The sequence below is a fragment of the Panthera uncia genome, assembly GCF_023721935.1.
Source record: "Panthera uncia isolate 11264 chromosome B2 unlocalized genomic scaffold, Puncia_PCG_1.0 HiC_scaffold_24, whole genome shotgun sequence".
NCBI lineage: Eukaryota > Metazoa > Chordata > Mammalia > Carnivora > Felidae > Panthera > Panthera uncia.
The window spans coordinates 5,410,117-5,436,431 of NW_026057580.1; the positions used below are offsets into that span (position 1 = coordinate 5,410,117).

General features: G+C 43.4%; 2 protein-coding genes and 1 long non-coding RNA gene across 4 annotated transcripts in view; 2 read left to right on the forward strand and 1 right to left on the reverse strand.

The window, feature by feature from the left end:
• TMEM217B (transmembrane protein 217B) overlaps positions 1-26,315 on the forward strand; it is a 40,889-nt gene continuing 14,574 nt past the window's right edge. Inside the window, exon 1 of one of the 2 annotated variants that reach the window (XM_049653355.1) lies at positions 1-89. The gene's annotated coding sequence lies outside the window, so the exon portion shown is untranslated. The remainder of the gene's footprint in view (positions 90-26,315) is intronic. The other variant, XM_049653354.1, reaches the window with a different exon arrangement.
• Positions 7-26,085, forward strand: TMEM217 (transmembrane protein 217). Its single transcript, XM_049653353.1, has 2 exons — positions 7-89; positions 24,707-26,085. Exon 2 carries the CDS (start codon positions 24,806-24,808, stop codon positions 25,382-25,384), a length of 579 nt encoding a protein of 192 aa, XP_049509310.1. The 5' UTR covers positions 7-89; positions 24,707-24,805; the 3' UTR covers positions 25,385-26,085.
• The window catches only part of LOC125938294 (uncharacterized), a 36,574-nt gene continuing 35,786 nt past the window's right edge, over positions 25,528-26,315 (reverse strand). The window contains exon 3 of the long non-coding RNA XR_007462660.1: positions 25,528-25,612. This is a non-coding gene — a long non-coding RNA (uncharacterized LOC125938294). The remainder of the gene's footprint in view (positions 25,613-26,315) is intronic.

Consider the following 26,315-nt stretch of genomic DNA (forward strand, 5'->3'; position numbering starts at 1 on the left):
TGGGCACACAGGTGGACCGGGAAGGCGGAGCTTGGAAGAGCAGGGAGGCGGGGCTGAAAGTTCCTTAACCCTGGGAGTGGAAGAAGCAGGTAAAGAAAGGGACCTATGGGGAAGGAAGAAAGAGTACTGTTTTCTTTCGGGAGGGAATGAGGTTCCTGAGCCTAATATTTTTTGGAAAGACAGAGCATATGTATTTATACATATAAATCTTTGAACTAAAAATAACGGCCATGTGGTGGTTGCAGCCCATTTTTAACATCTCCCAAATCAATGTCACTCTGGTTATTATCCTCCTCACCTTTCCCTGTTCCGTTTGGAGTCCTTTTTTTTTTTTTTTTTTTTTTTTTTTTGTTAAATCTATGAAGGAAGATCAATACGTATCCAATAGCCCAGGGTTGCTAACTGTTCAACACGTGAATAACGGTTGGTTCATAAGAGTCTTCCATTCGTCTGGTAATTGATCACTAGTAAAGGATTTGTTCTGGGGGTAAAATTCAAATGATTTAATCCATGTTTCTATCATTAACTGCCACTTTCTGACTATGAGAAGCCAGATACTGACTGTTTAGGACATGCTCTTATTTTTTCCATCCAATTCAGACTACTAAGTAACATTTCCTGCCGGGACATAGCATATCTCCAAGGCATGAATCACAAAGATTAAGGATATACCCACAAACATCTTTAATCCCCTTTATTAATCTATTATAAATCTATCACCCTTGAATTCATTTTCAATCTAGTTTTCACTTGGAATGAGATTTGATACAGCGTTTTGAATCCTTTGAATGTCTTGTCAGTGTTTTTTGCTCTTTGTGAGTTTCTGTGGTTGTATACTACAGTGATTGGGGTGGGCAGGGAGAATGAGGGGGTGGGCAGAGAGCACACCCTAGTCCAAAGTAATTTTTGTCCTAAAAAAGAACTGTTGACGTGGGCTGCTTGTCCTCCATCCCGGCTTCTGTTTGCTGTTACAACACATCCTCCCACATATTGGAGAACATTTAAGGACCCCCTGTCTAAAAAAGAACATATGCCCTCCAATGGCCTTTTTCTATATAGACATTACCCCCATTTTCAAGCTTCTTTTGTAAATTTTGCAACCATGATACTGTATGAAACGGGCTATTTTACTTTCTGTGAATTTTTCAAGCTTTCATAGACTTTCATAGTCTCAGATAGTCACCTTTATGGGCATTTAATCCAAAAAACAAAAGCCCTTCTAGCCTTTTAATCATTTTAGCTGCCTTTCTTTGGCTTTTCTTTTTCTTCGAATGCAGTGACCAGCACTGCATACTGGGCTCCACGAGGAGTTTCCTGAGGTTTTTGTTGAAACTGATGCTTTGTCTTTATTCTAGACAGCCAGAACTTTTGCTGGCATTTTGGACTTTACAAGAGCTGGCATCTCAAAGGAATAATGTACAGCAACTTCTAGATCCCTTTCTTTGGTGGTAACTGGAAGTTCAGAATTGTGTACCCCTGTGTTAGCTGCCTTATACTGTCCATGTGGCAAGTCACCTGCCACTTTCCAGCCTACTCACATAGCTTTAGAAATATTCCAGAAGATGCTCCCTATTGACTTGACATTTCACTATGTGGAAAGCAGAGTATAATGTGTACACCAAAAAATGTCTTAAAGTATTCCTTTTTCTTAATTGTTTATGAGATGTTAAATAACACTGATTCCCAGGGGATGCTGTTAACATCGTTCAATCCAGAGACGTGCTATTATTCCTACTCTTTGTTTTCTACATCTAAGCCAGTTTCTCATCCAAAGGGGAAAAAAAATCACTCTTGTCATCTGACAAAAACTTTTTAAATAGTCTTTTTTTATGTTTATTTTTTTTAAGTTTATTTATTTTGAGAGAGAGAGAGTGATCAGGAGTGGGGTGGGGGCAGAGAGAGAGGGAGAGAGAATTCCAAGCAGGCTCCATGCTGTTAGCACAGAGCCCAGTGCAGAGCTCGAACTCATGAACCTATAGATTATTACCTGAGCTGAGATCACGAGTCACTTAACCTACTGAGCCACCCAGGCACCCCAGTGTTTATTTTTTGGGGGGGAGGGATAAGAGGGGGGTTTCTGTGCTGACAGCAGAGAGCCCAATGCGGGACTTGAACTCACAAACCGTGAGATCATGACCTGGGCTGAAGTCCAACCTTTAACCAACTGAGCCACCCATGTGGCCCTTTAAATAGTCTTTCTTAAGCACCCAGCCACCTCAACCCAAAGTCTCTATTAAGATAGTTGAGATTGTTGGGCCCTTTCTCACCACCACCACCACCATCATTATCAAAATCTAAACCAACCACATCTATACAGCAGCCTCCTATTGGTCTTCCCTGCTTATACTCTTTCCCCCTTAGAGTCTCTTCCCCAGAGAGCATCCAGAGAGAGCCTTCTAAAATGTTAGTCACGGGGTGCCTGGGTGGCGCAGTCGGTTAAGTGTCCGACTTCAGCCAGGTCACGATCTCGCGGTCCGTGAGTTCGAGCCCCGCGTCAGGCTCTGGGCTGATGGCTCGGAGCCTGGAGCCTGTTTCCGATTCTGTGTCTCCCTCTCTCTCTGCCCCTCCCCCATTCATGCTCTGTCTCTCTCTGTCCCAAAAATAAATAAAAAACGTTGAAAAAAAAAATTAAAAAAAAAATAAAATGTTAGTCACAACGGACAACAGCCAAAGTATGTAAAGAGCCCATGTGTCCATTGATTGATGAATGGATAAAGATGTGGTATATATACAATGGAGTATTACTCGGCGATCAAAAAGAATGATATCTTGCCATTTGCAACAATGTGGATGGAACTGGAGGGTATTATGCTAAGCAAAATAAGTCAGTCAAAGAAAGACAAATATATGATTTCACTCATATGTGGAATTTAAGAAAAAAAAACAGATGAGCATAAGAGAAAGGAAGCAAAACTAAGATGAAAACAGAGAAGGAGACAAACCATTAGAGACTCTTAAATACAGAGAACAAACTGAGGGTTGCTGATGGCGTGTTGGGTGGGGGGATGGGCTAAATGAACAACGAGCATTAAGAAGGGCACTTGTCGGGATGAGCTCTGCGTGTCATATGTAAATGATGAATCACTAAATTCTATTCCTGAAATCATCATTACACTATATGTTAACTCACTTGGATTTAAATTTAAAAAAATAATAAACATGTATATTTCAGGGGAAGAAAAATAAAATAAAATGTCAGTCACCTTATGTCACACCTCTGCTCAATACCTTGTAATGGCTCCATCACATTTGGCATAAAATCCAAGCTCCTTAAAGACCCCTCCACTCTCTTTCTTGCTTAATCTGCTCCAACCGCACTTACTGGCAGTTTCCCTGTTCCTTGAATCCTCCCAGCATGTTCCTACCTCCAGGCCTTTGTATTAGCCATTTCCTCTGCTTGGAATTCTCTCGCCACAAATATCTGGATGGCTTGCTCCCTCAGTGTCTTCACAATTGGGGATGCCATCCCTGACCACTCATCTTAAATAGCAGTCCCCACCACTCTATTTTTCTTTAAAACCCTCTCGGGGCGCCTGGGTAGCTCAGTCGGTTAAGCGGCCGGCTTCACTCCGGTCATGATCTCACAGTCCATGAGTTCGAGCCCTGCGTTAGGCGCTGTGCTCAGAGCCTGGATCCTGCTTCAGATTCTGTGTCTCCTTCTCTCTGTGCCCCTCCCCTGCTCATGCTCTGTCTCTCTCTGTCTCAAAAATAAATAAAAACATTTAAAAAAAAAAAAAGACATGATCACCACCTGGCCTATTATGCACTTCTCTGTTGCCCATCTCCATCCCTAGAATGTAAGCTCCACTGGGGCAGGGATTTTGTCTGTTTTGTTTCCTGCTATTCTCACCTGGGATAGCACTTGGCACATAGTCGGTGCTTAATATTGACTAAGTAGGAAAATGAAAAGTATAAACTGTTCTTGTCTTTTGGCTCTATGTTGTTCATAAACATTTTGCTGTTGTTGGAAAACATGTTACAAACCATGTTTTCTGACACCTACTAGGATGCGTCCACTTTACCAAAGACGACAAGCTTGCCTCTACTCTTGGTTGAAGAACAGTCTCCCTTCCTATTTGGAAAGACTGTCCTCTTCAAACTCTTTTGCAGCTTCTAGGCCAGTCTTCTCATACTTTAATATACATGTGGATCGCATAGAGATCACGTTAAAAGCCCAGATTCTGATTCAGCGTGTCTGGGCTACAGCCTACGATTCTGCATTTCTTTTTGGGTTTTTTTTTTTATGTTTATTTATTTTTGAGAGACAGAGAGAGACAGAGAATGAGCAGGGGAGGAACAGAGAGAGAGAGAGAGAGACAGAATCTGAAGGAGGCTCCAGGCTCCGAGATGTCAGCACAGAGCCCGACACGGGGCTCGAACCCATGAACCGCGAGATCATGACCTGAGCCGAAGTCAGTTGCTTAACCGATTGAGCCACCCAGGCGCCCCTACAATTCTGCATTTCTGATAAGCCCCCCGCCCCCGTGACACTGATGCTGCTTATCTGTGGACCTCCCTTCATAGATCTGTTTCAAGCACCTTATGGCCTTTGACCCTTGAGTTTATCTCAAGGATTTGATTATTTTTTAATGTATTTTTTTAAAGTAATCTCTACACCCAATGTGGGGCTCAAAGTCACAGCACCGAGGCCAAGAGTCCCATGCTCTACAGACTGAGCCAGCCAGGTACCCCAGGTTTGATTATTTTGAAAGTATGAGTAGAAGACTCTCAATGTAATCTGCCCTCAAGGTTTAAACCTTTCCCTCCTTAACTGCATCTTCATTCAAAGGAGAGTAAAACAACTCAGTCGGGGGCAAAGTAGAGTTAAGGGAATGATCCATGTGTGGGTTGCAGGTGGATTCAAAAGAGGTGGGTGTATCCCAATCCTTAGAGAAAGTTCTGTGAAGAGATAAGCCCTGAGTAGAGACACCATAGGAAAAAGAAAGAGAGGGAGAGAGGGGGAGAGAGACTTGAAGAATAGTAAAAAGGAGCCTGGTTGGGGAAGATAAAAATCGAGGAAAAAGCCTTTGGACTTAGTTACCAGGAGATCACTGGCAGACTTTAACCTCTGCAAAGGAGTGGAGTGGACCCTGTGATGAGAAGAAGGGTTAAGACAGGAGAGCAAGGAGCAGCCCTCACAATGCACCACAGAATGTTCTGTTGAGTTACCAAAGGGATGGTGAGGTCAACCTGGGATCTAAAGGCAACAGAGCTTTCTCGATATCTAAACAACCTCTAGAAAGAGCAAAATGAGAGAAATCAGTTATATTAGAGAAGGCAAAGCGATAAGCAAAAAGACTGAAGGAACAAGAGGTTGTTGGAGTAAAGGGAGTTAGAGTGGTCACAGGGGAGCCTGGGTGGCTCAGTCGGTTAAGTGTTCGACTCGGTTTCGGCTCAGGCCATGATCTCACAGTTTGTGAGTTTGAGCCCTGCATCAGACTCTGTGCTAACAGTATGGAGCCTGCTTGGGATTCTATCTCCCTCTCTCTCTGCTCCTCCCCCACTTGCACTCTATCTCTCTCCATCTCTCAAAAATGAATAAATATTTTAAAATTTTTTAAAAAATAGATGGGTTTTGTCAGACTGAAGAAAACATAGGAAAATTAAGGAAATTTTGTTAGGTGGTGGAATTATATATCTATTTCCAGAATTTTTCTTTTTTGCTATTTTGAAATGTATGTCAGATATTTAACCTGGGGTAGGTAAACTTTTTCTATAAAGGGCCAGACTGTAAATATTTTCCACTTTCCCAGCCATACGGGCTCTGTTGAAACTGCTCAACTCTGCCCTGTAGCATGAAAGCAGCCACAAACAATATGAAAATAAACTAGTGTAGCTGTGTTCCCACAAAACTTTATTTTTGGATGCAGAAATGTGAATGTTATGTAATTTTCACATTATAAAATATTAGTTTTTCAGTTTTTTTCAACTATTTAAAGATGTAAAGACTAAATAATAATAATGATATAATAATAATTAAAAAAATAGGGGCATCTGGGTGGCTCAGTCAGTTAGGCGTCCGACTTTGGCTCAGGTCGTGATCTCACAGTTTGTGGGTTTGAGTCCCACGTCAGGCTCTGTGCTGACAGCTCAGAGCTTGGAGCCAGGTTCAGATTCTGTGTGTGTGTGTCTCTCTCTCTGCCCCTCCCCCACTCACACTCTGTCTCTCTCTCTCAAAAGTAAATAAACATTTAAAAAATTTTTAAATATAATAATAATAATAATAAATAATAATGTAAAAACCATTCCTAGCTCACAGGCCATACCAAAAAAAGCATGACAGATTCGGTTCATGTGTGGTAGTTTGCCAACCCCTGCAATAAAGAATAAATAATAGGGGCACCTGGGTGGCTCAGTCGGTTAAGTGTCTGACTTCGGCTCAGGTCATGATCTCACAGTTTGTGAGTTCGAGCCCCACGTTGGGCTCTGTGCTGACAGCTCAGAGCCTGGAGCCCACTTTGGATTCTGTGTCTCCCTCTCTCTCTGCCCCTCCCCTGCTCACTTTCTGTGACTCTTTGTCTCTCAACAATAAATAAACATTAAAAAAAATTTTTTTAGATAAAATAAACATAAAAAAGAATAAAGAACACATAAGAACAAGGTTAAGAAACAAAAAATTTACAGTAAACCTGAAGTCCCCTTTTTGTTCCTCCTTGGTCCTGTTCCCCTCCCCTTCTCCGTGGAAACCACAATCCTGAGTTATGTGTTCAGCTTTCTATGCATGTTGCAAACTTTCACTTTACGTATGAATGTCCATAATCATGTTTTTCACATTTTGAAACTTTATAAATAGCACCACACTACACATAAACTTCAGCCACTGGCTTTTTTCATTCAGTATTCTGTTGATAAATGGAGCTTTAGTTGATTCATAGTAGCTTTAATATTGTGTTCCACTCTGTGAATATTCCTCAATTGTTGTCTCTAATTTTTTTTAAATTTTGAACAGTGTTCAGTTAACATTCCCCTTCCTCCTCACTTTAGGTACAACCACTGTGCAGGGTTTTGTATTGTCCTCTTGTCTTTCTTTATACTTTTCCACCTATGTTCATAACCTTAAATAATGTTTTCTTTATAGTAATGACATTGTATTGTACCTATTCTGTTTCTTGCTGCTTTAAAAAAAAAAAAGATTTTTAACGTTTATTCATTTTTGAGAGAGAGACAGAGCATGAGTGGGGGAGGGGCAGAGAGAGAGTGAGGGAGACACAGAATTGGAAGCAGGCTCCAGGCTCTGAGCTGTCAGCACAGAGCCTGATGTGGGGCTTGAACTCACGGACCATGAGTCCATAACCTGAGCTGAAGTCAGACGCTTAACTGAGCCACCCAGGAGCCCCTGTGCTTGCTGGTTTTAGACAACACAGGGGTTTTGAGATTTAGCTTTAGTTCACATTGATGAGTGTAGTTTGCTCATTTTCACTGCTGTACAGTATTCCATTTTATAAACAGCACAGGTTCAGGGAGACTGGGTGGCTCCGTCCGTTGAGCGTCCGACTTCGGCTCAGGTCATGATCTCGTGGTTCATGAGTTCGAGCCCTGCGTCAGGCTCTGTGCTGACAGCTCGGAGCCTGGAGCCTGCTTCAGATTCTGTGTCTCCCTCTCTCTCTGCCCCTAACCCATTCACATTCTGTCTCTGTCTCTCTCAAAAATAAATAAACATTTAAAAAAATTTAGAAATAGCACAGTTTATCTGCGTGACTACTGATCAGCACTCAGTTGCTTCACATTTTGTGCTAGTGTGAACTCTGCTGCTATGAACACTCTCATCCATGTCTCCTGGATAAGTGGACAGGGGGAAGGGTTTCTCTAGGACATCAATGTAGGAGTGCAATTGCTGGTCTGCGTGCATGTGTTCAACTTTGCAAAATAGTGTTCAGTTGTGTTTCTTTTTAAAAATGTTTATTTTTGCCCTGCAAGCAGAGGCAGGGGGGCAGAGGAAGAGAAGGACAGAGCATCTGAAGTAGGCTCTACACTAACAGTAGTGAGCCCAAAGTAGGGCTCAAACTCAGGAACTGTGAAATCATGACTTGAGCTGAAGTTGGACACTCAACCAACTGAGCCACCCATGCACCCCTCAATCATGCTTCAGAGTGGTTGTACTACTTTATTCTTCTACCTGCATGGGATGAGAGTTCCATTTTCATTGCCTACAACATGGTTTCAACAGTAAATAAAAAATGAGGAGAGAAAGCTGGTTCAAAGCCAGATCCTTCAAAGTTGGGTTGAACAGGAAGCAGAAAAATAGAAATCTTAGTGTCTGTTCAGTCACATCCAAGTCTCTCTTCTTTCCTTCCTTTTTCTCGCAACCCTCTTGTGTGAGTGCTCCGTACTGAAAGCAAATGTTTTGTTGTTGAAAATTATGGGGATATCTTGAAGAGAAAATCATGGAGATGGGAGGTATTGGGCTTGTAATCAATAACAGGAGTGGACCACCTTGGTTTGAACTATTAGGAATCCTAGAAAAAAAAATCTCCTACGATTCTGTCAAGCAGGTCCTTCCTTTTTTCCTTCCCTTCTTTCCTCTTTCCTATCTTCCTTTCTTAAACTTGCACATGATACCAATTCAAGACATCCAAATAGGTATGTAATAGGTTGAATGGTGGCCTCCCAAAAGACATGTCCGCATCCAAATTTCTGAAACCTATGAATGTTACCATATTTGGAAAAGGGAGTCTTTGTGGAAATAATAACGTTAAGAATTTTGAAACGAGATTGTCCTGTTTTACTTGGTTGGGTCCTAAACCCAATGACAAATGTCCTTACAAGAGAAAAGACACAGACAGAAGAGGAGGAGGTGGTGTGACTATGGCAGCAGAGATTGGAGTGATGCAGTCACGAGTCGAGGAATGCCTGGAGCTACCAGAACCCAGAAGAGGCAAGAAAGATTCCTCCTGAAATCCTCAAAGGGAGCACGGCCCCGCCAGCACTTTGATTGTGCTCTCCCAGCCTTCAGAACAGTGAGAGTACAAACTTGTGTTGTTTTATGTCACCAAATGGCAATTTGATGCAATAGTCCTAGGAAATTAACCCAGGATGTAAAGAAAAAGCTGGTCTCCCTCTCATCTTTGCCCCAGACCACCCATATATCCTTCAGCGGCAACCACTGTTGCCAGTTCCTTCTGTGCCCCCCTTCTAGAGATATTCTTACAGAGCCCCTTAGTAGGGGCAGGGACATTCAAGATCACTTTACAAGTGAGGAGTCTGAAGTTCAGAAGAAGAAATTGCTCAAGGACCTGGTGAAGAGGAACAGGAACTCACATTTCCTATCTCTTGGTTTAATCCTCCTTTGATGTAAAAGAAGTTATCTAGGAGCAGATTTTGATGTAAGGATAGGGAGAGAGAAGAGGAGGATATTGGGCGAAGGAAGGGTAGGTAATGTCATCGAGATGAAAAGTAGCGTAAAAACTGCTATTATTTACCCTCAGGTTGGCCACAGTTCAATGTAGCACTCCAGCAGATCATCGCCAGACTCTGTAGACAGAAATTAATGCTTCCATCCAACTAGCTTTTCCTTAGCATGTACTATATTCCAGGCACCAAACTATATTAAAAGCTGTGAAGTACAGCTCCTGCCCTTAACAAATGTATAATCTAGTACAAGAGTCGGGCTCATAAGTAAAGCAGCGTGATAAGTAATAAAAGTAAGAAGTGTGCACTATATCCAAAAAAAAAAAAAAAAAAAAAAAAAACCAGAGTGAAGTGTGGTCCTCTCTGTTTAGGAAGCTGGGAAAAGTCTGGAAGGATGAGTAGGAGTTTTGCAGGTAGAGAGGGCAGGAAAAGCATCCTAGGCAGAAGGATGAAACATTTATGGAATTGTGGTCTACAAGAGAAGTTGCATTTGAAAAACCACATAGGAGACGCTGTCAGTGCCTCACCCACATCCCTCGACCTCTATGTATGCTCTCTTTGCCCAAAGGCTCTTCTTCCAACTCCCCAAAACTGGAAAGAAAAAAAAAAAAAAAACAGTGCACAAACTCCCAGTGTACTATTAGTGCCTAGGAGTTAACTCCTCCTGGGAGCAGCCCTCAACCAACAACTCTCAGGAGTTGGTGTGTAAATTCACCAGCTCCTTCACCCCTCAGATGGGATCATTCTGAGGCATGTGTTGCCCAGTTTCTTAACAGGATTAAGCTCCTCTTAGTCACTGTGGTAGTTAGCTTAATAGCCCATCCTTTATGGGCTACATTCCTCCCCTGTATCACTTTCCACCTCTTCTCCACTGGTGTTTCCATCACCTCCCAAATAAACTACTGGCTCTCAAGTCCTTGTCTTAGAGATTGCTCCTAGGAGAGCCCAAACTAAAATAAAATCTAAGTGGCACTACATGGGAACAGCAAAGAGTGCGCAGAATGGGGTGCAGTGATGGTAGATACTGGAGCAGGGAACCATCATGGTGGACTTCTAATGCCACGTGAGAGTTGTGGTACCTTTTCCTGTAGACAAGTGGACATCCACTGAAAGTTTAAGTAGGGGCATAGCACGACCAGATTTGCGTTGCAGAAAGACCACATATTCAACCACTAAATGGCTTTCACTACACTTAGAATAAAACCCAAACTCCTAACCATGCCCAAAAAGGTACTGCTGGCCCGGCACCTGCCTGCTCCCCCATCCTCTGAAAACTGTTTGATTTGGCAATTGTAGTTATTATGGACCCAAATGGCTCAGCTGGGCAGAGCCAGATGAAGAGTTACGGTAGACTGGATTATTGTCCTCAGTTCTTTCCTCCATCTTTCTATGTGACCTTGCATGCATGAGGGTGGATGGAGTATGTAGTTCCCTGCTAGACTTCTTCCGGCCGATGGAATGTGAGCAAAAATGCCAATGTACCTGAAGAGGCATCATATATTTTTGTTCACTCCGCTGCACTCCTACCATTCACCATCGTAGCATACTCTGGGAGCTGCTGGTCCCAGGTGGAGAAGAGACGTGTGTAGCAGACAGAAACCCAGACTGGAGCCTGGAACTAAACCCAGCCGACATGCAGCCTGAAGCATGAGTGAGAAAAATAGGTGCTTGTGGTCATAAACCACTGGATTTTGCCTCATTAGTGTGGTAGTAACTGATTATGACGGAAGTGAAGTGGGCCATGAGAAAAGCGAGCCAGGGGTACTCTTGCAAGAAATTTAGCTGTGGGGGCGCCTGGGTGGCTCAGTTGGTTGAGCGTCTGACTTTGGCTCAGGTCATGATCTCCCGGTCCGTGAGTTCGAGCCCTGTGTCGGGTTCTGTGCTGACAGCTCAGAGCCTGGAGCCTGCTTCGGATTCTGTGTCTCCCTCTCTCTGTGCCCCTCCCCTGCTCGCATTTTGTCTCTCTCTCTCCGAAAAATAAACAAAAAAAATTCAAAAAAAAAGACGTTTAGTTGTGAAAGGAATGAGAGCCTAGTGTCCTCCTTCTCCTCGTTGTTGTGGTTCCCTTTCAGTTCTTTAACCGCCCACGATATAAGCCCCTTTCCCATGTATGGAGAATTTTCCAGTCTATGAAACCTTGTGGGAAGCACAGCTCACCTCCCAGGACTGTGTAGCCCAAAACGCCCGCTCCTCACTTTCCCATCTTTCCTCGTGAACGAAGTCATGCACTTGTGTCATAGGCTCTGCTAATAAAATCTGCCCAGCCTCGGCTTTGAACGAGGAGGAGTTTGTGAGGTGAAGAAACACTGGCAGAAAAGAATCATTCTCTGGGTGGGCAGTGCCAGTTGTCACAGCCACGCTCAGTTTGGGGGGGGAACAGCCAATGGCAGCAGCACCCGGGGTCGGTGCCCCAAGGTCTGTCGGTGGGACTTGAGCGTCAAATGCTCCTCGGTGGCACTAGCAGCGTCTGTAGTAGTCTGGCCCTGTGGTGAGATGTTGGCAGCCCCCCGGACAGAGCTCCGAATGTGGGGCGGGGGGCTGACTGCATTCGTGGCCTCAGTTCTTCGCCTCTCCCTGCATCCATGTTGTCTTGTCAGACCTTCCCATTCTGAGGCCGGGCTCACCCCTGGGACTTGCTTTGGTCAAGGGATGTTAGCAAACCTGACAGAAAGAGGCTTGAGAAGCGCCTGCGTGATTGTGCTCGCTCTCTGTTCCAGCCTGTCTGGCAGCTGGAACAGCACACGGCAGCCTGGGGGGCTGACACACGGCAAAAATTTACTTCTCACCGCTCCGGAGGCCGGAAGTCCAAGATCGGGTGCCAGCGTAGGTTGGGTCCGGTTTTAAAGGCCGTCTTCCGGGTTGCGGCCTGCTGACTTCTTGCTGTGCCCTTATGTGGTGAATGAAGCGAGAATCTCCCTGGGACTTCTTTTATAAAGGCACTCATTTTGGGGGTGCCTGGGTGGCTCGGTCTGTTAGGCAGCGAACTCTTGGTTGCGGCTCAAGTCATGATCTCACGGTTGGGGAGATCGAGCCCCACATGGGGCTCTGCGCTGACAGGGTGGAGCCTACTTGGGATTCTCTCTCTGCCTCTCTCTCTCTCTCTTTCTCTCTCTCTCTCTGCCCCTCACCTGCTCTCAGCTCTCGTGCTCTCTCTTTCTCTCTCAAAATAAATAAATAAACTTAAAAATTTTTTAATTAAAAAAATAATAAAGGCACTAATTTCTTCATCTCTTCACGAAGGCTCCACCTTCATCATCTAATCACTCTCCAAGGCCCCACTTTCTAATACCATCACCTTGGGCATTAGGTCTTCAACTGGTGAATTTTGGGGGCGTATAAACATTCATTCTGTAGCACTCGCACTGGTGTCCTCACCATCGCCGTTAGAATATGTCCAGGCTAGCCTGTTGACTGATGAGAGACGCGCGACATTAGGCCTAGTCTCCCCGAGTCATCCCAACCGAGTCCATCCTAGATCCGCCAGCAACCAGTTGAGCCTCAGAATATGAATGAGCTCAGCCAAAATCAACACAACTCTCTCGCCAGCCAACAGTTGACCCCCAGACACTTCAGTGAATTCACCCGAGCCCAGCTCAGCTCAGCCCCAGATAAACTGAGCTCCATGGACTTATGAACCAAGTACTGTTCATTGTTACATGCTACCGGGGTTTTGGAGTTGTTTGTGTGGCGTTATTGTAGCAAGAGATAACTGACAGTTCTCTAGCCCTCTCCACAATCTATGAGCTATGCCCTTTTCTGCTTAAATCAGGCAAATGATCGGTATCTTTTGCCCTCTCCGACTAACACAGAGAAAGACTGAATGTAAATTAGAAACACAGGATCAAGGGAGAGATCAAGGTGGGAGAGATTTTAGCATGCTCTCAGACAGAGGATTGGAGGCAGTTGTATTTGTTAGGATGTAAGTGTGCCTGCAAAATAACAGTGCTTTATTTATTTTTTTAATGTTTTTTTTTTCTTAATTTTTGAGAGAAGGAGCGTGAGCAGGGGGTGGGAAGACAGAGAGGGAGACAGAGGATCCAAAGTGGGCTCTATGCTGACAGCTGAGAGCCAGATGCAGGGCTCAAACTCATGAACCATGAGATCATGACCTGAGCTGAAATCCAATGCTCAAACGAATGAACCACCCAGGCGCCCCCAAAATAACAGTGCTTTAAAGATGATAAAAGTTGGGGTGCTGGGTGGCTCAGTCAGTCGGGCATCTGACTTTGGCCCAGGTCACGATCTCATGGTTCGTGGGTTCGAGCCCCACATCAGGCTCCGTGCTAACAGCTCAAAGCCTGGAGCCTGCTTCGGATTCTGTATCTCCCTCTCCCTCTGTTCCTCCCCTGCTTGCACTCTGTCTCTCTCGCTTTAAAAAATAAATAAACATTAAGAAAAATTTAAAGATGACAAAAGTTTATAGTTTTTCTCTCTCATGTAAAAGCTTAAGCTAGTGTGGGTATCTCTGCTCCGTGAAATCTTCAGAGACCTAGGCTCCTTCTGTCTATGCTCTACTATGCCCTTGCCCGGTGAGTCCAAAATGACTCCCAACCACATCAATGTTCCAACCACTGGGAAGAAGGAAAGGGAGAACAGGACTTTCTCCTTACTATCTGGTGCGCTTTTTTTTTTTTTTTTTTTTGAGAGAGAGAGAGAGAGCATGCCCGTGTGAGCAGCTAAGGGGCAGAGGAAGAGGGAGGGAGAGAATCTTAAGGGAGCTTCATGGCCAGCACAACCCATGCAGCGCTTGATCTCACAGCCATGAGATCGTAACCTGCGCTGAAATCTAGAGTCAGACGCTTAACCGACTGAGCCACCCACGTGCCCCACTCTCTGGTACTTAGGTTCATTTTGTCCCCTTTCAACTCCTTTTTAGGAATTGGTCACATGACCACATTCAGCTGCAAGGAAAGTTGGGGAAAAGCAAAACTTTTCCTGGCCAACCATGTATATACCTAAACATTCTGCTTCTGTGAAAGAAGGGGCGAACAGGTAGCCCTGGTTCCTTCTATGTCAGAGGAGAAAAAGAGTAGTTAACAGAGCAAGATATGTATGGCAGACTTTATCAGCCACTTCCTTGCTTCTCCTTGTTAAGGGGACTCTGGGGGGGGGGGTTGTGCAGCTGTATTCTGGGCATAAATCACAATATGACTAAACCAGTTATGGCAATTCTACTCAGCTTTGCCAGGAACTGGCTTCCCCAGCCTCTCTTGAAACTATGGGTAGCCACGTGAACCAGTTCTGACCGACAAGCCATGAGAGGAAGGCTGCTGAGGGGTTCTGGAAAGTGCTTTCCTTCCTATGAAAGAGACGGACACGGGGGAGAGCTTACTGGCACACTCCTGCTTGGGATATTGGTGCAAGGCGCTGTGGCCGTCGGCTTACGACCACAAAAGAAAGGCCAAGAGAATTACGGATGCCATCCGACAGCCCGACACCTTTCTGAGGATTTGAATGACCTTGAGAGGACTGCAGGGTCTCAACACCACCCATCACCTACACGGCCACCTCTGTATTTTCTTTCTTAACAAAGAGTAATACCTTTATCATATAAGAAACTCATACAAATTGGAAAAAAATAACTAACATCTTAATACACAAATGTATCAGGTAAAGGACATAAATAACTCGTAAGAAGTAATAAAAGTAGTTAACAAATACTTTTAAAATATTCAACCTAAAGAGTCATCAATAAGATGTACAAATCAGAACATGAATTTTCACTTACTGTATAGATTGAGTAGAAAGAATACATTTAAAAAATTAGTGTTTTTTTAAGTTTATTTCTTTTGAGAGAGGGAGCGAGAGAGAATCCCAAGCAGGCTCTGCACTGTCAGCGCAGAGACCAACGTGGGGCCTGAGGTTACAAACTGTGAAATCATGACCCAAGCCGAAATCAAGAGTCAGACGTTTAACCGACAGAACCACCCAGGCGCATCCCCCCAAAATAATTTTTTTTAATTTATTTTTTAATGTTTATTTATTTTTGAGACAGAGAGAGACAGAGCATGAATGGGGGAGGGTCAGAGAGAGAGGGAGACACAGAATCTGAAGCAGGCTCCAGGCTCTGAGCTGTCAGCACAGAGCCTGACGTGGGGCTCGAACTCACGGACCGGGAGATCATGACCTGACCTGAAGTCGGACGCTTGACCGACTGAGCCACCCAGGCACCTCCCCAAAATAATTTTTAAAATTTTTTTTTTCAACGTTTTTTATTTATTTTTGGGACAGAGAGAGACAGAGCATGAACGGGGGAGGGGCAGAGAGAGAGGGAGACACAGAATCTGAAACAGGCTCCAGGCTCTGAGCCATCAGCCCAGAGCCTGACGCGGGGCTCGAACTCACGGACCGCGAGATCGTGACCTGGCTGAAGTCGGACGCTTAACCGACTGCGCCACCCAGGCGCCCCCCCAAAATAATTTTTAAATAGTACTAAAGGATGGCCTGCCTGGCTGGCTCAGTAGGAAGAGCACGCAACTCTTGATCTTGGGGTCGTGAGTTCAAGCCCCACCTTGGGTGTAGAGATTACTTAAAAAAATAAAACATTTAAAGAAAAAAGAAAAGAGGAAGATGTAGGGATTGTGTCAGCCACATTTCCCTCCTTTATCAAGAAAAGCAGGGGTTCCTTGTTGGCATCCCACTCCTGATGTTGGCTCCAGATAGGCACGGTTCGTGAGTTCCAGCCCCGAGTTGGGCTCTGCACTGACACCACAGAGCCTGCTTGGGATTCTCTCTCTCCCTCTCTCTGCCCCTGCCCAGCTCGTGCTCTCTCTCTCTCCATAAAGAAATAAACTTAAATAAATAAATAAATAAATAAAATAAACTTTAAAAAAAAGGGAAGGAAATGAGTATTGAGAACAAAGCTTATGGCGTCTGCTACAACACAGCTTAATGAGGAGTAGTTTTGCGTGCATAATAAATAGTTACCCCTTGGCATAAAGCAAAATGGTGGCAAAAATACTTACACAGTGGAATGCTTACTAGTTTCCAGGCACTGTTCTGAGTGTTTTCAATATATTAACACATATATTAACTCATTTAATCTTCACAACGACTTGGAGGTAAATGCTATTGTTATCTTTGTTTTATGTATTTTTTATTGTACCTCATATACTCACAGTTAGACTTAACCATAATCCTTGGGGCATGACATATTCCTCATTGGTCCATTCATGGCTCCTTTATTTATTTTTTAAGTATTAGTTATTTTTAGTAATGTAATAGGTACCTTCAAATCCTCCACCCAAAATAAAATTAGGATCTTGTCAGTAATTCATACCTTATTGTCTGATCTGCTTAAGCCATTTCACTTCCTCCCCTGGTCTGAGGTGACCATCATCTAGAATCCTAAATTCATCATTCCTCTGCTTTCCTTATATAGTTTCCTCATAGAGGTTTGTAAGGTTTGTTTTTTTTTTTTTTATCATTTATTTATTTTTGAAAGACAGAGACAGAGCACAAGCAGGAGAGGAGCAGAGAGAGAGGGAGACACAGAATCTGAAGCAGGCTCCAGGCTCTGAGCTGTCAGCACAGAGCCCAAAGCAGGGCTTGAATCCATGAATTGGAAGATCATGACCTGAGCCGAAGCCAGACGCTTAACTGACTCAGCCACTCAGGTGCCCCCGTAGGGGTGTTTTTTAAGATTTTTAAAAAAGTAATCCAGGGGCAAGAGGTTAGAGTGGGAGAGAGCCAAAGCATAAGAGACTGTTAAAAACTGAGAACAAACTAAGGGTTGATGGGGGGTGGGAGGGAGGGGCGGGTGGGTGATGGGTATTGAGGAGGGCACCTTTTGGGATGAGCACTGGGTGTTGTATGGAAACCAATTTGACAATAAACTTCATATATTGAAAAAAAATAAAAAATAAAAAAAATAAAAATAAAAAAAAGTAATCCAGGGGCACCTGGGTGGCTCAGTCGGTAAGCATCCGACTTCAGCTCAGGTCATGACCTCACGGTTCGTGAGTTCAAGCCCCGCATCGGCCATTCATGCTCTGTCTCTCTCTGTCTTAAAAAATAAATAAAAGGGGCGCCTGGGTGGCTCAGTCGGCTAAGCGTCCGACTTCAGCTCAGGTCACGATCTCACAGTTCGTGGGTTCGAGCCCTGCGTCGGGCTCTGTGCTGACCGCTCAGAGCCTGGAGCCTGTTTCAGATTCTGTGTCTCCCTCTCTCTCTGACCCTCCCCCGTTCATGCTCTATCTCTCTCTGTCTCAAAAATAAATAAACGTTAAAAAAATTTTTTTAAATAAATAAATAAATAAATAAATAAAATACTAAAAAATTAAATAAATAAATAAATAAATAAATGTAAAAAAAAAAGTTTTTTTAAAAGTAATCTCAACACCCAATATGGAACTCGAATTTACAACCCTGATATGAAGAGTCGCATGCTCCACTGACTGAACCCAGACACCCCAACAGTTTTATAGTTTTATTGCACCTATACATATAGTCATAAAATGTGTGTATGATATAGATCTATAGTTGTTGTGTTTTTTTTTTAACGTTTATTTGTTTTTGAGAGACAAAGCATGAGCAGGGGAGGGGCAGAGAGGAAGGAAGACACAGAATCCGAAGCAGGCTCCTGGCTCTGAGCTGTCAGCACAGAGCCAGAAGTGGGGCTCAAACCCATAAACCGTGAGGTCATGACCTGAGCGGAAGTCCGATGCTCAACTGACTGAGTCACCCAGGCGCCCCCATCTATAGTTGTTTTTAACTATGTATCTTCTTTTGGTACTTTTCCCCCTTATTATTACCTAAGATCCATTCATGTTGTATGTTGCCACAGACATTCATCTTGATGACCATTTAACATAGCATAGTGTGACTATGTAGCAGTTTTATTCATCCTCATACCTTCTTTACTGAAGTACCTTTTACACGCTTTTACATTTTTTTCTTTTCTGGTTATTAACTGGCCTAACTCTGTTTCATATTCTCACTAATAGTTGTGTGGGATCTCAGCAGTTTTTCTACATCGTTTTAAAAATTTTTTTTCAATGTTCATTTATTTTTGAGTGAGAGAGACAGAGACAGAGCATGAGCAGGGGAGGGGCAGAGAGAGAGGGAGACACAGAATCCCAAGCAGGCTCCAGGCTCTGAGCTGTCAGCACAGAGCCCAACGCGGGGCTCGAACTCACAGACCTCGAAATCATGACCTGAGCTGAAGTCAGACGCTTAACCAAATAAGCCACCTAGGCGCCCCTAAATTTTTTTTCAGCATTTAAAATATCAATATTCAAGGCACCAGGCTGGCTCAGTTGATGGAGTATGTGACCCTTGATCTTAGGGTCGTGAGTTGAAGCCCCACGTTGGGCATGGAGCCTACTTTAAAAAAAAATGTCAATATTCAAAGATGGAATCAGAATCACTTCTAGTGGTGTACTTGTTGAAATAATGTCTCATTTTCAGAACATTTCACAAATAAACAAAAAAGACTGTTGGGATCACTTTTTTTTTTTTTTTTTTTTTTTTTTTTTTTTTTTTTTTTTTTTTTTTAAGTAGGCTTCAGGCTCAGCACAGAGCCCAGTCCAGGGTTGAACTTAACGACTCTGAGATAAAGACCGGAATGCTTAACTGACCGAGTCACTCAGACACCTCATCGCACTATTACCAACTACTTTTCATGGTAACATTTGTAGCTCTTGGTTTAGACGACAATTATCTGGCTGTCCTTCCGCAATGCTGGCTTAACCATTTGGGGGGCTACAAAGATACTGTATTAAAGAAAGCTACCCCGACAACATAAAGGGAGCCAATGGGAGATACTTAATGATCTGATTTATTAGACTTAATAAAATAATTATATTTTCATAAACCCATTTTTATTAAAATTGTGTGTATGTGTAGCACTAGTTAATATTGAAAGGCTTATAGTAAACACAGCAGTCCTCTGCCCCCCACTCCCAGTCATAGTTCCCACAGGCATCCACCTTCAGTTCGTCTACTTCCCCTCCTACTGACCTCATTATCTCTAAACTATACACTTGTATTGATACTTCTTGCTTAATCATTTTTAGACAGTATCTATTGGCTTCCCACCCTGATAGATGAGGACTTCTTACCCCTGCACACATATCCACTGTCTTCCTCCCCACTCCCTGTAGCATCATTCATGACTGTATCAAGACTATAACTGGGACGCCTGGGTGGCTCCGTTGGTTAAGTGGCCGGTTTCGGCTCAGGTCATGATCTGGTAGTTTGTGAGTTGGGGCCCCCCGTGAGGCTCTGTGCTGACAGCTCAGAGCCTAGAGCCTGCTTCGGATTCTGTGTCTCCTTCTCTCTCTTCTCCTCCCCAACTCATACTCTCTCTCCCTCTCTCTCCCTCTCTCAAAAATAATAAATAAGCATTAAAAAAAAAAAAAAAAAGACTGTAACTTCACAAGTGGTATCAGTCACAGTAGTCCAGAGAAGAACATGATGGTGATTGGACTATGGTGGTGGCAATGGAGGTGGGAAAAACAATGACTGATTCAAGAGATATGTGGGAGGGAGAGGAGATGGAACTTAGTATTTGGGGATGTAGGATAGGAGAGAGAGGGAAGGTACAAGAGTCGCCTCATTAACATAACAAAGGACACCTCTATCATTCTCTATACTTAGGAAGTTCCAAGGGCTTGGGGAGCTGTGAGCCAGAACCAGGGATGAAGACCAAATATATATTTCTTTTTTTTTTTTTTTATTTTGTTTTTAACGTTTATTTATTTGAGACAGGGACAGACAGCATGAATGGGGGAGGGTCAGAGAGAGAGGGAGACACAGAATTTGAAGCAGGCTCCAGGCTCTGAGCTGTCAGCACAGAGCCTGATGCGGGGCTTGAACTCATGGACCGCGAGATCATGACCTGAGCTGAAGTCGGATGCTTAACCGACTGAGCCACCCAGGCGCCCCCCAAATATATATTTCTTATAATAAATCACAATATCACACTCAGCTATTACCTCTCCAAATATGCTACCCTATTCTTCTGTCTCCTCCCTTCCTTCTCCTTCCACCTCCTCTTTCCTCCCTCTTCCTCCTCCTCCTCCTCCTCCTCTTTCTTCTCTTCCTCCTTCTACTCCTTCTTCTTTCTCTCTCCATCTTTCTTTCTCCCTCCCTCTCTCTCTCTCTCGTCAGACCATCTTATTATATTCTTCATGTCTCTTAACTTCTCATCCATATTTTCCATCTTACTGCCTCTCCGTGCTACGATCTGGATAATTTCCTTTGACCTCTCTTCTGGTTAACTAATCATCACTTTGTCTGTGTCCAATCTGCTACCAAATACACCCATGAAATTTTAATTTCAGGTCTTGAGGTTTTCCTCTCTAGAAATTCTATTTGCTTCTCGTTCAGGTCTGCTAGGTTATTTTCTATGGATTCCTGTTTTTACATATACTTTCAATATTGCCTTTTATTTACATAAATGTGTAATCAAAGGGAATTCTGATATAAGCTATAACATAGATGAGCTTTGAGTAAATTACACTAAGTAAAATAAGCCAGAAACAAAAAGATAGATACTGTATCATTCCACTTTACTACTCTGAATATATATCATCCAAGTATATTATGTATTATATCCAGAATAGTAAAATTCATAGGAAAAAAAAGTAGATGGGGCACCTGGCTGGCTCAGTTGGGAGAGCATGCAACTCTTAATCTCAGAGTCATGAGTTCAAGTCCCACATTGGGCATAGAGCCTACTAAAAAAAAAAAAAAAAAAAAAAAAAAAAAAAAGAATTGTAGAATGATGCTCATCAGAGGTTGTGGGGGAGGGGAAATAGTTGTTTAATGGGCATCCAGTTTCAGTTTTGTAGGATGAAAAAGTTCTAGAGAATGGCTGCATAACAATGTGAATATAGTTAACATTGAACTGTACGCTTTAAAAATGGTTAAGTTGGTGAGGCACTTGGCAGGTTCTGTTGGAAGAGCATGCAACTCTTGGTCATGAGTTTGGGCCCCACATTGGGTGTGGAGATTACTAAAATAAATAAACTTTAAAAAATGATTAAGGTGGTACATTTTATGTGTACTTTACGCATTAAAAATAAAATATAAATAAAATAAAAATTTAAGAAAATAAAAATTTTAATGCAAAAAATGTAGTAACTATAATTGTTTCATAAGTTGATATTTTTCGCAGTTCTGTTTCTGCTGTTATTTCTGCTGGTTCTCACTTGCAGTGCCTTGTTCCTTGCATGCTGGGTTCTTTTTTACTGTGTGGTACCCATCGTCTATGCAGTGATTAACTGCTGGAGATTCTTTGAGGACCAACACAAAGATGCATTCCTCCAGAGATGTGAATTTGCTGCTACCAGGAACTTAAGAGAATTCCAGTTCAGGACTACTTTATTTTATTTATTTTTTAATGTTTATTTATTTTTGAGAGAGAGACATATACACAGAGTGCAAGCAGGGGAGGGGCAGAGAGAGAGGGAGACACAGAATCTGAAGCAGGCTCCAGGCTCCAAGCTGTCAGCACAGAGCCCGATGTGGGGCTCTCACCCACGAACTGCAAGATCATGACCTGAACTGAAGTCCGACACTTAGCTAACTGAGCCACCCAAGCGCCCCTCAGGACTGCTTTAAACTAGACTCCTGGTAAATGAAAAGCTTTTTTGAATACTTCATAAAATTTGGGCTACAAATCCACAAAAAGATTAGCTATGGTTACAATGTCTCAAGGGGAGTTTTCTCCCCTTTTGTGCAGTGTAGTACTAAGTTGTCTTCCTTGGAGCTCTTGAGAGAAAGATGTGGGGTCAGGTTTACTTCTGATTCACATTTAATCATAGCCCTCTGGGGAACGGGCATGACAAATGCAAGGAAGGCTTTCTAATAGACTCCCCACCTTGGTGGATCCTGAGCTTTGATTTCATTCACCCTTAGCCTACAGCACATAATGTAATTCACATTTGCTCAGACTGGTAAATACCCTCAGAGCAAAATCGACTTCCATGCTTTCTTACCTCTCCCATAGACTGTCTTCCCACCTCCTACTTTGTCAGCTCTTCTGTGCTTTTAAGAATATTTTAAAACTATGGTGTCTAGCATTTTTTAGTTGCTTTAAGCAGCAAGTTGGCCCCGATAACCTAACCAATCAGAGATCCCTCTATCTTTATTTCCTTTTCACTGATTTCTGCTCTTCTGTTTATTTTCTTCCTCCTATTTTTTTGTTGTTCTTATTATTGGGATTTTTTTCCCCTTAAGTTTTTTAGTTGAACACCCAGCTCATTGTTGCTTTTTCTTTTCTATTGTTAGGCAATCCTCTCCTGAAGGCTCCAAATTTCCCTTAAAGTATACCTTTCTTGTGTATTCTTTTATTTTATTTTATTTTTTAAGTATGAACTTTATTGTCAAATTGGTTTCCATACAACACCCAGTGCTCATCCCAACAGGTGCCCTCCTCAGTGCCCATCACCCACCCTCTCGTCCCTCCCACTTTCTTTGTATTCAGTTTTGATACGTAGTGCAGGAGTGATTGCGGAAAGCCAGTTGGTGTCCACCTGTTTTCGTCAACGCCTCACGCCAGCGGCGACACTGTACTGATTTTCTCCTGAGACACCTGCACTCAAGGTCTGGCAAGTGCCGCCAATTTTCCCTACCAGGGTGCAGCAGTGCTGGGAGAAGAGAAGAGCGTAATTTAAACTACCTTCTCTACCCAGTGTTTCCTACTACTGGCTACCTGTGAAAATCACCAGGAAGTCATGAAAAATACCGATTTCTGAGTAGCACACGCAGGATGTTCTAACTGGTCCGGGGTGGAGCCTGGGCCTGGGTACTTCATTGATTCTAATGTAAAGCCAGGGCTGAGAACCGCTTCTCTAATCACCTGCTCCTTGCCACCCGCCCCAGACTGCATCCTCCCTCCTCCCCACTCACACTCCCAAGCGATTTTATTTTTTTTCTTTCCAAAATTTTATTTAAATTCTAGTTAGTTGGGGCACCTGGGTGGCTCAGTCCATGAAGTGTCTGACTTCGGCTCAGGTCATAATCCCCCGGTTTGTGGATTCAAGCTCCACATCAGGCTCTCTACTGTCAGCATGGAGCCTGCTTTGGATCCTCTGTCTCCCTCTCTCTCTCTGCCCCTCTCCCACTCGCACTCATGTGCTCTCTCTCTCTCTCTCAAAAATAAACATTTAAAAATAAATAAATAAATTCTAGTTGTTAACATATGGTGCAATATTGGTTTCAGGACTAGAATTCAGTGATTCCTCACTTATATACAACACCCAGTGCTCATCACAAGTGCCCTCCTTAATACCAATCACTCATTCAATCCGTCCCTCACCCACCTCCCTCCATCAACCCTCAGCTTGTTCTCTATGGTTAAGAGTCTCTTATGGAGGGCCCCTGAGTGGCTCAGTCGGTTGAATATCCAACTCTTGATTTCCGTTCAGGTCATGATCTCACAGTTCATGGGTTCGAGCCCCACATCTGGCCCTGCGCTGACAGTGTGAAGCCTGCTTGCGATTCTCTCTCTCTGCCCCTCCATCGCTTGTGTGCACACACGCACTCCCTCTCTCCCTCAAAATAAATAAAAACTTAAAAAAAAAAGCCTCCTATGATTTGTTTCCTTCACTTTCCCCCCTCCCATATGTTCATCTGTTTTGTTTCCGAAATTCCACATGAGTGAAATCATATGGTATTTGTCTTTTTCTGACTTATTTCGCTTAGCATAATACAATCTGGCTCCATCCACATCACCACAAATGGCAACATTGCATCCTTTTGATGGCTGAGTGATATTCCATGGTATCAATACCACATCTTCTTTCCGTTCATCGGTCGATGGACATTTGGGCTCCTTCCATAGTTTGGCTACTGTTGATACTGCTGCTGTAAACATTGGGGTGCACGTACCCCTTTGATTCGGTACTTTTATAAACTTGGGGTAAATACCTAGTAGTGCAATTGCTGGGTTGTAGGGCTATTTTTAACTTTTTGAGGAACCTCCATACTATTCTCCACAGTGGCTGCCCTGGTTTGCATTCCCAGAAACTGTGCAAGAGGGTTCCCCTTTATCCACACCCTGGCCAACATCTGTTGTTTCTTGTGTTGTTAACTTTAGCCAGTCCAACAGGTGTGAGGTGGTATCTCATCATGATTTCGATTTGTATTTCCCTGACGATGAGTGCTGTCGAGCACCTCTTCATGTCTGTTAGCCATCTGGATGTTTTCTTTGGGAAAATGTCTACTCCTATCTTCTGCCCATTTCTCAACTGGATTATTCATTTTTGGGGTGCTGAGCTTGATAATTTCTTTACAGATTCTGGGCACTGAGCCTTTATCAGATATGTCATTCACAAGCAATTTTAAAGCCTTCCGTCTTTCCAAAGCTGTTGTTTCCTTGTTTCCATATTTCTCTCTATTGTTTTTCCAGGGTGCATTTGGGGCAGGAGGCAGAAACTGTGATCATTTATCACATTGGCAGGAACCAGAATTCTCCTGTATCTTGTTCGTCATCACAGGAAGTCTCAGCATGAGACAGCAGCACTGGTTTGGGATGACTGCCAAAATGGGCACCGTGTTATCAGGGGTCTTTACCATCGTGGCCACCAACATGTACCTCATCTTCGAACACAGATACATAAGGAACAACAATTGCACTGATAGCCACCTACAGAACAAGAGTGCAAGTGTCCTGATAAGCCAGTTCATCATCTGCTGGGCTTTCAATATGGTCTTCTTCCTGTCTTTCATTACCCTCATCATCAGCTGCTTCCTTCTGTACTCAGTATATGCTCAAATACACAGGGGCTTGGTGACCTACATCATCTGGATCCTTTTCTATGAAGCTGTAAACATTATAGTACAAATCTTTACCAACAATGACTCTGTCATTGAAGAGGTCAGAGTCGTGCGCTGGTTTGGCCTGATGTCCCGTATTTTCATGCACTGCTTCTGGATATTCTATGTCATCTCCTATGCCCACACAATCTATAAAAGTAAAAGCCCAGGGAATATAATTTCCTACAACAGACGTATTTCAACAGGCAATGGAGAGTTCCTACGACGGAAATCAAAGATCATCAACTTTACCCGACACTATCATGGATGATGTTTGCCCTTCTCTCCACTGATGGTCATTCTAGTTCCATCTCTTTCACTTTTGCTGATCTGTTCAGAATAGAGGCCCTACTGCCATCTTTTTGGGAGAAGTGGAGAGAAATGTAATTATAATCCCAATGGGGACCACCTGCTCAGTCCATAAGGGCGGTTAGTGAAAGGCCATTGTTACTTGCCAAGCACTTCTTGGGTTCCTCCTTCGTCTTCTGGTCAGTGCCACCTTAGAGGTCAAAATAAAGAGGGTAAGGGAATGAAATGAAGCTGAGTTGCAGTCTGGCAATCCTTTCACCTTGTTATATACCTTCATCAGCCTTCGACCCACAGCTCTCTAATTCAACCCTGGGACACGGGCATATCTGTATTTATACCTCAGGTAGCTGTAGTGTAAGGGAGACTGGTGGTGTCTTGGGGTAGCTTTGTGCCATGGTCTTTCCCCCTCTGTCCTCTGTGCTATATTCCAGATAAATAAAAGAATAAAAGTAGAGAAAACCGTTTTCCATTTTCTGTCTTGAGTACCCCCCTCCCCGAGATTTGTCAAAGAGTGCAAAATGCACTCGGTTAGCCAAAAGGTATTTGCTAAACTTTTCTGTGTCCATCACTATGCTGGACTTAGTAGAAGGATACAAAAAAAGTACAAGATACAAGGCCTGACCCTGAGGATTTTGCAGTTTAGTGAGAGAAACAAAACCACTGCTTATGGCTTAATAAGCTTAATAGCTTTCTTGAGGTATAATTGACATATAATAACTGCACATGTTTAAAGTACATAATTTGAGGGGCGCCTGGGTGGCTCAGTCGGTTAAGTGTCCGACTTCGGCTCAGGTCATGATCTCGCGGTTCGTGAGTTCAAGCCCCGCCTCAGGCTCTGTGCTGACGGCTCAGAGCCTGGAGCCTGTTTCAGATTCTGTGTCTCTCTCTCTCTC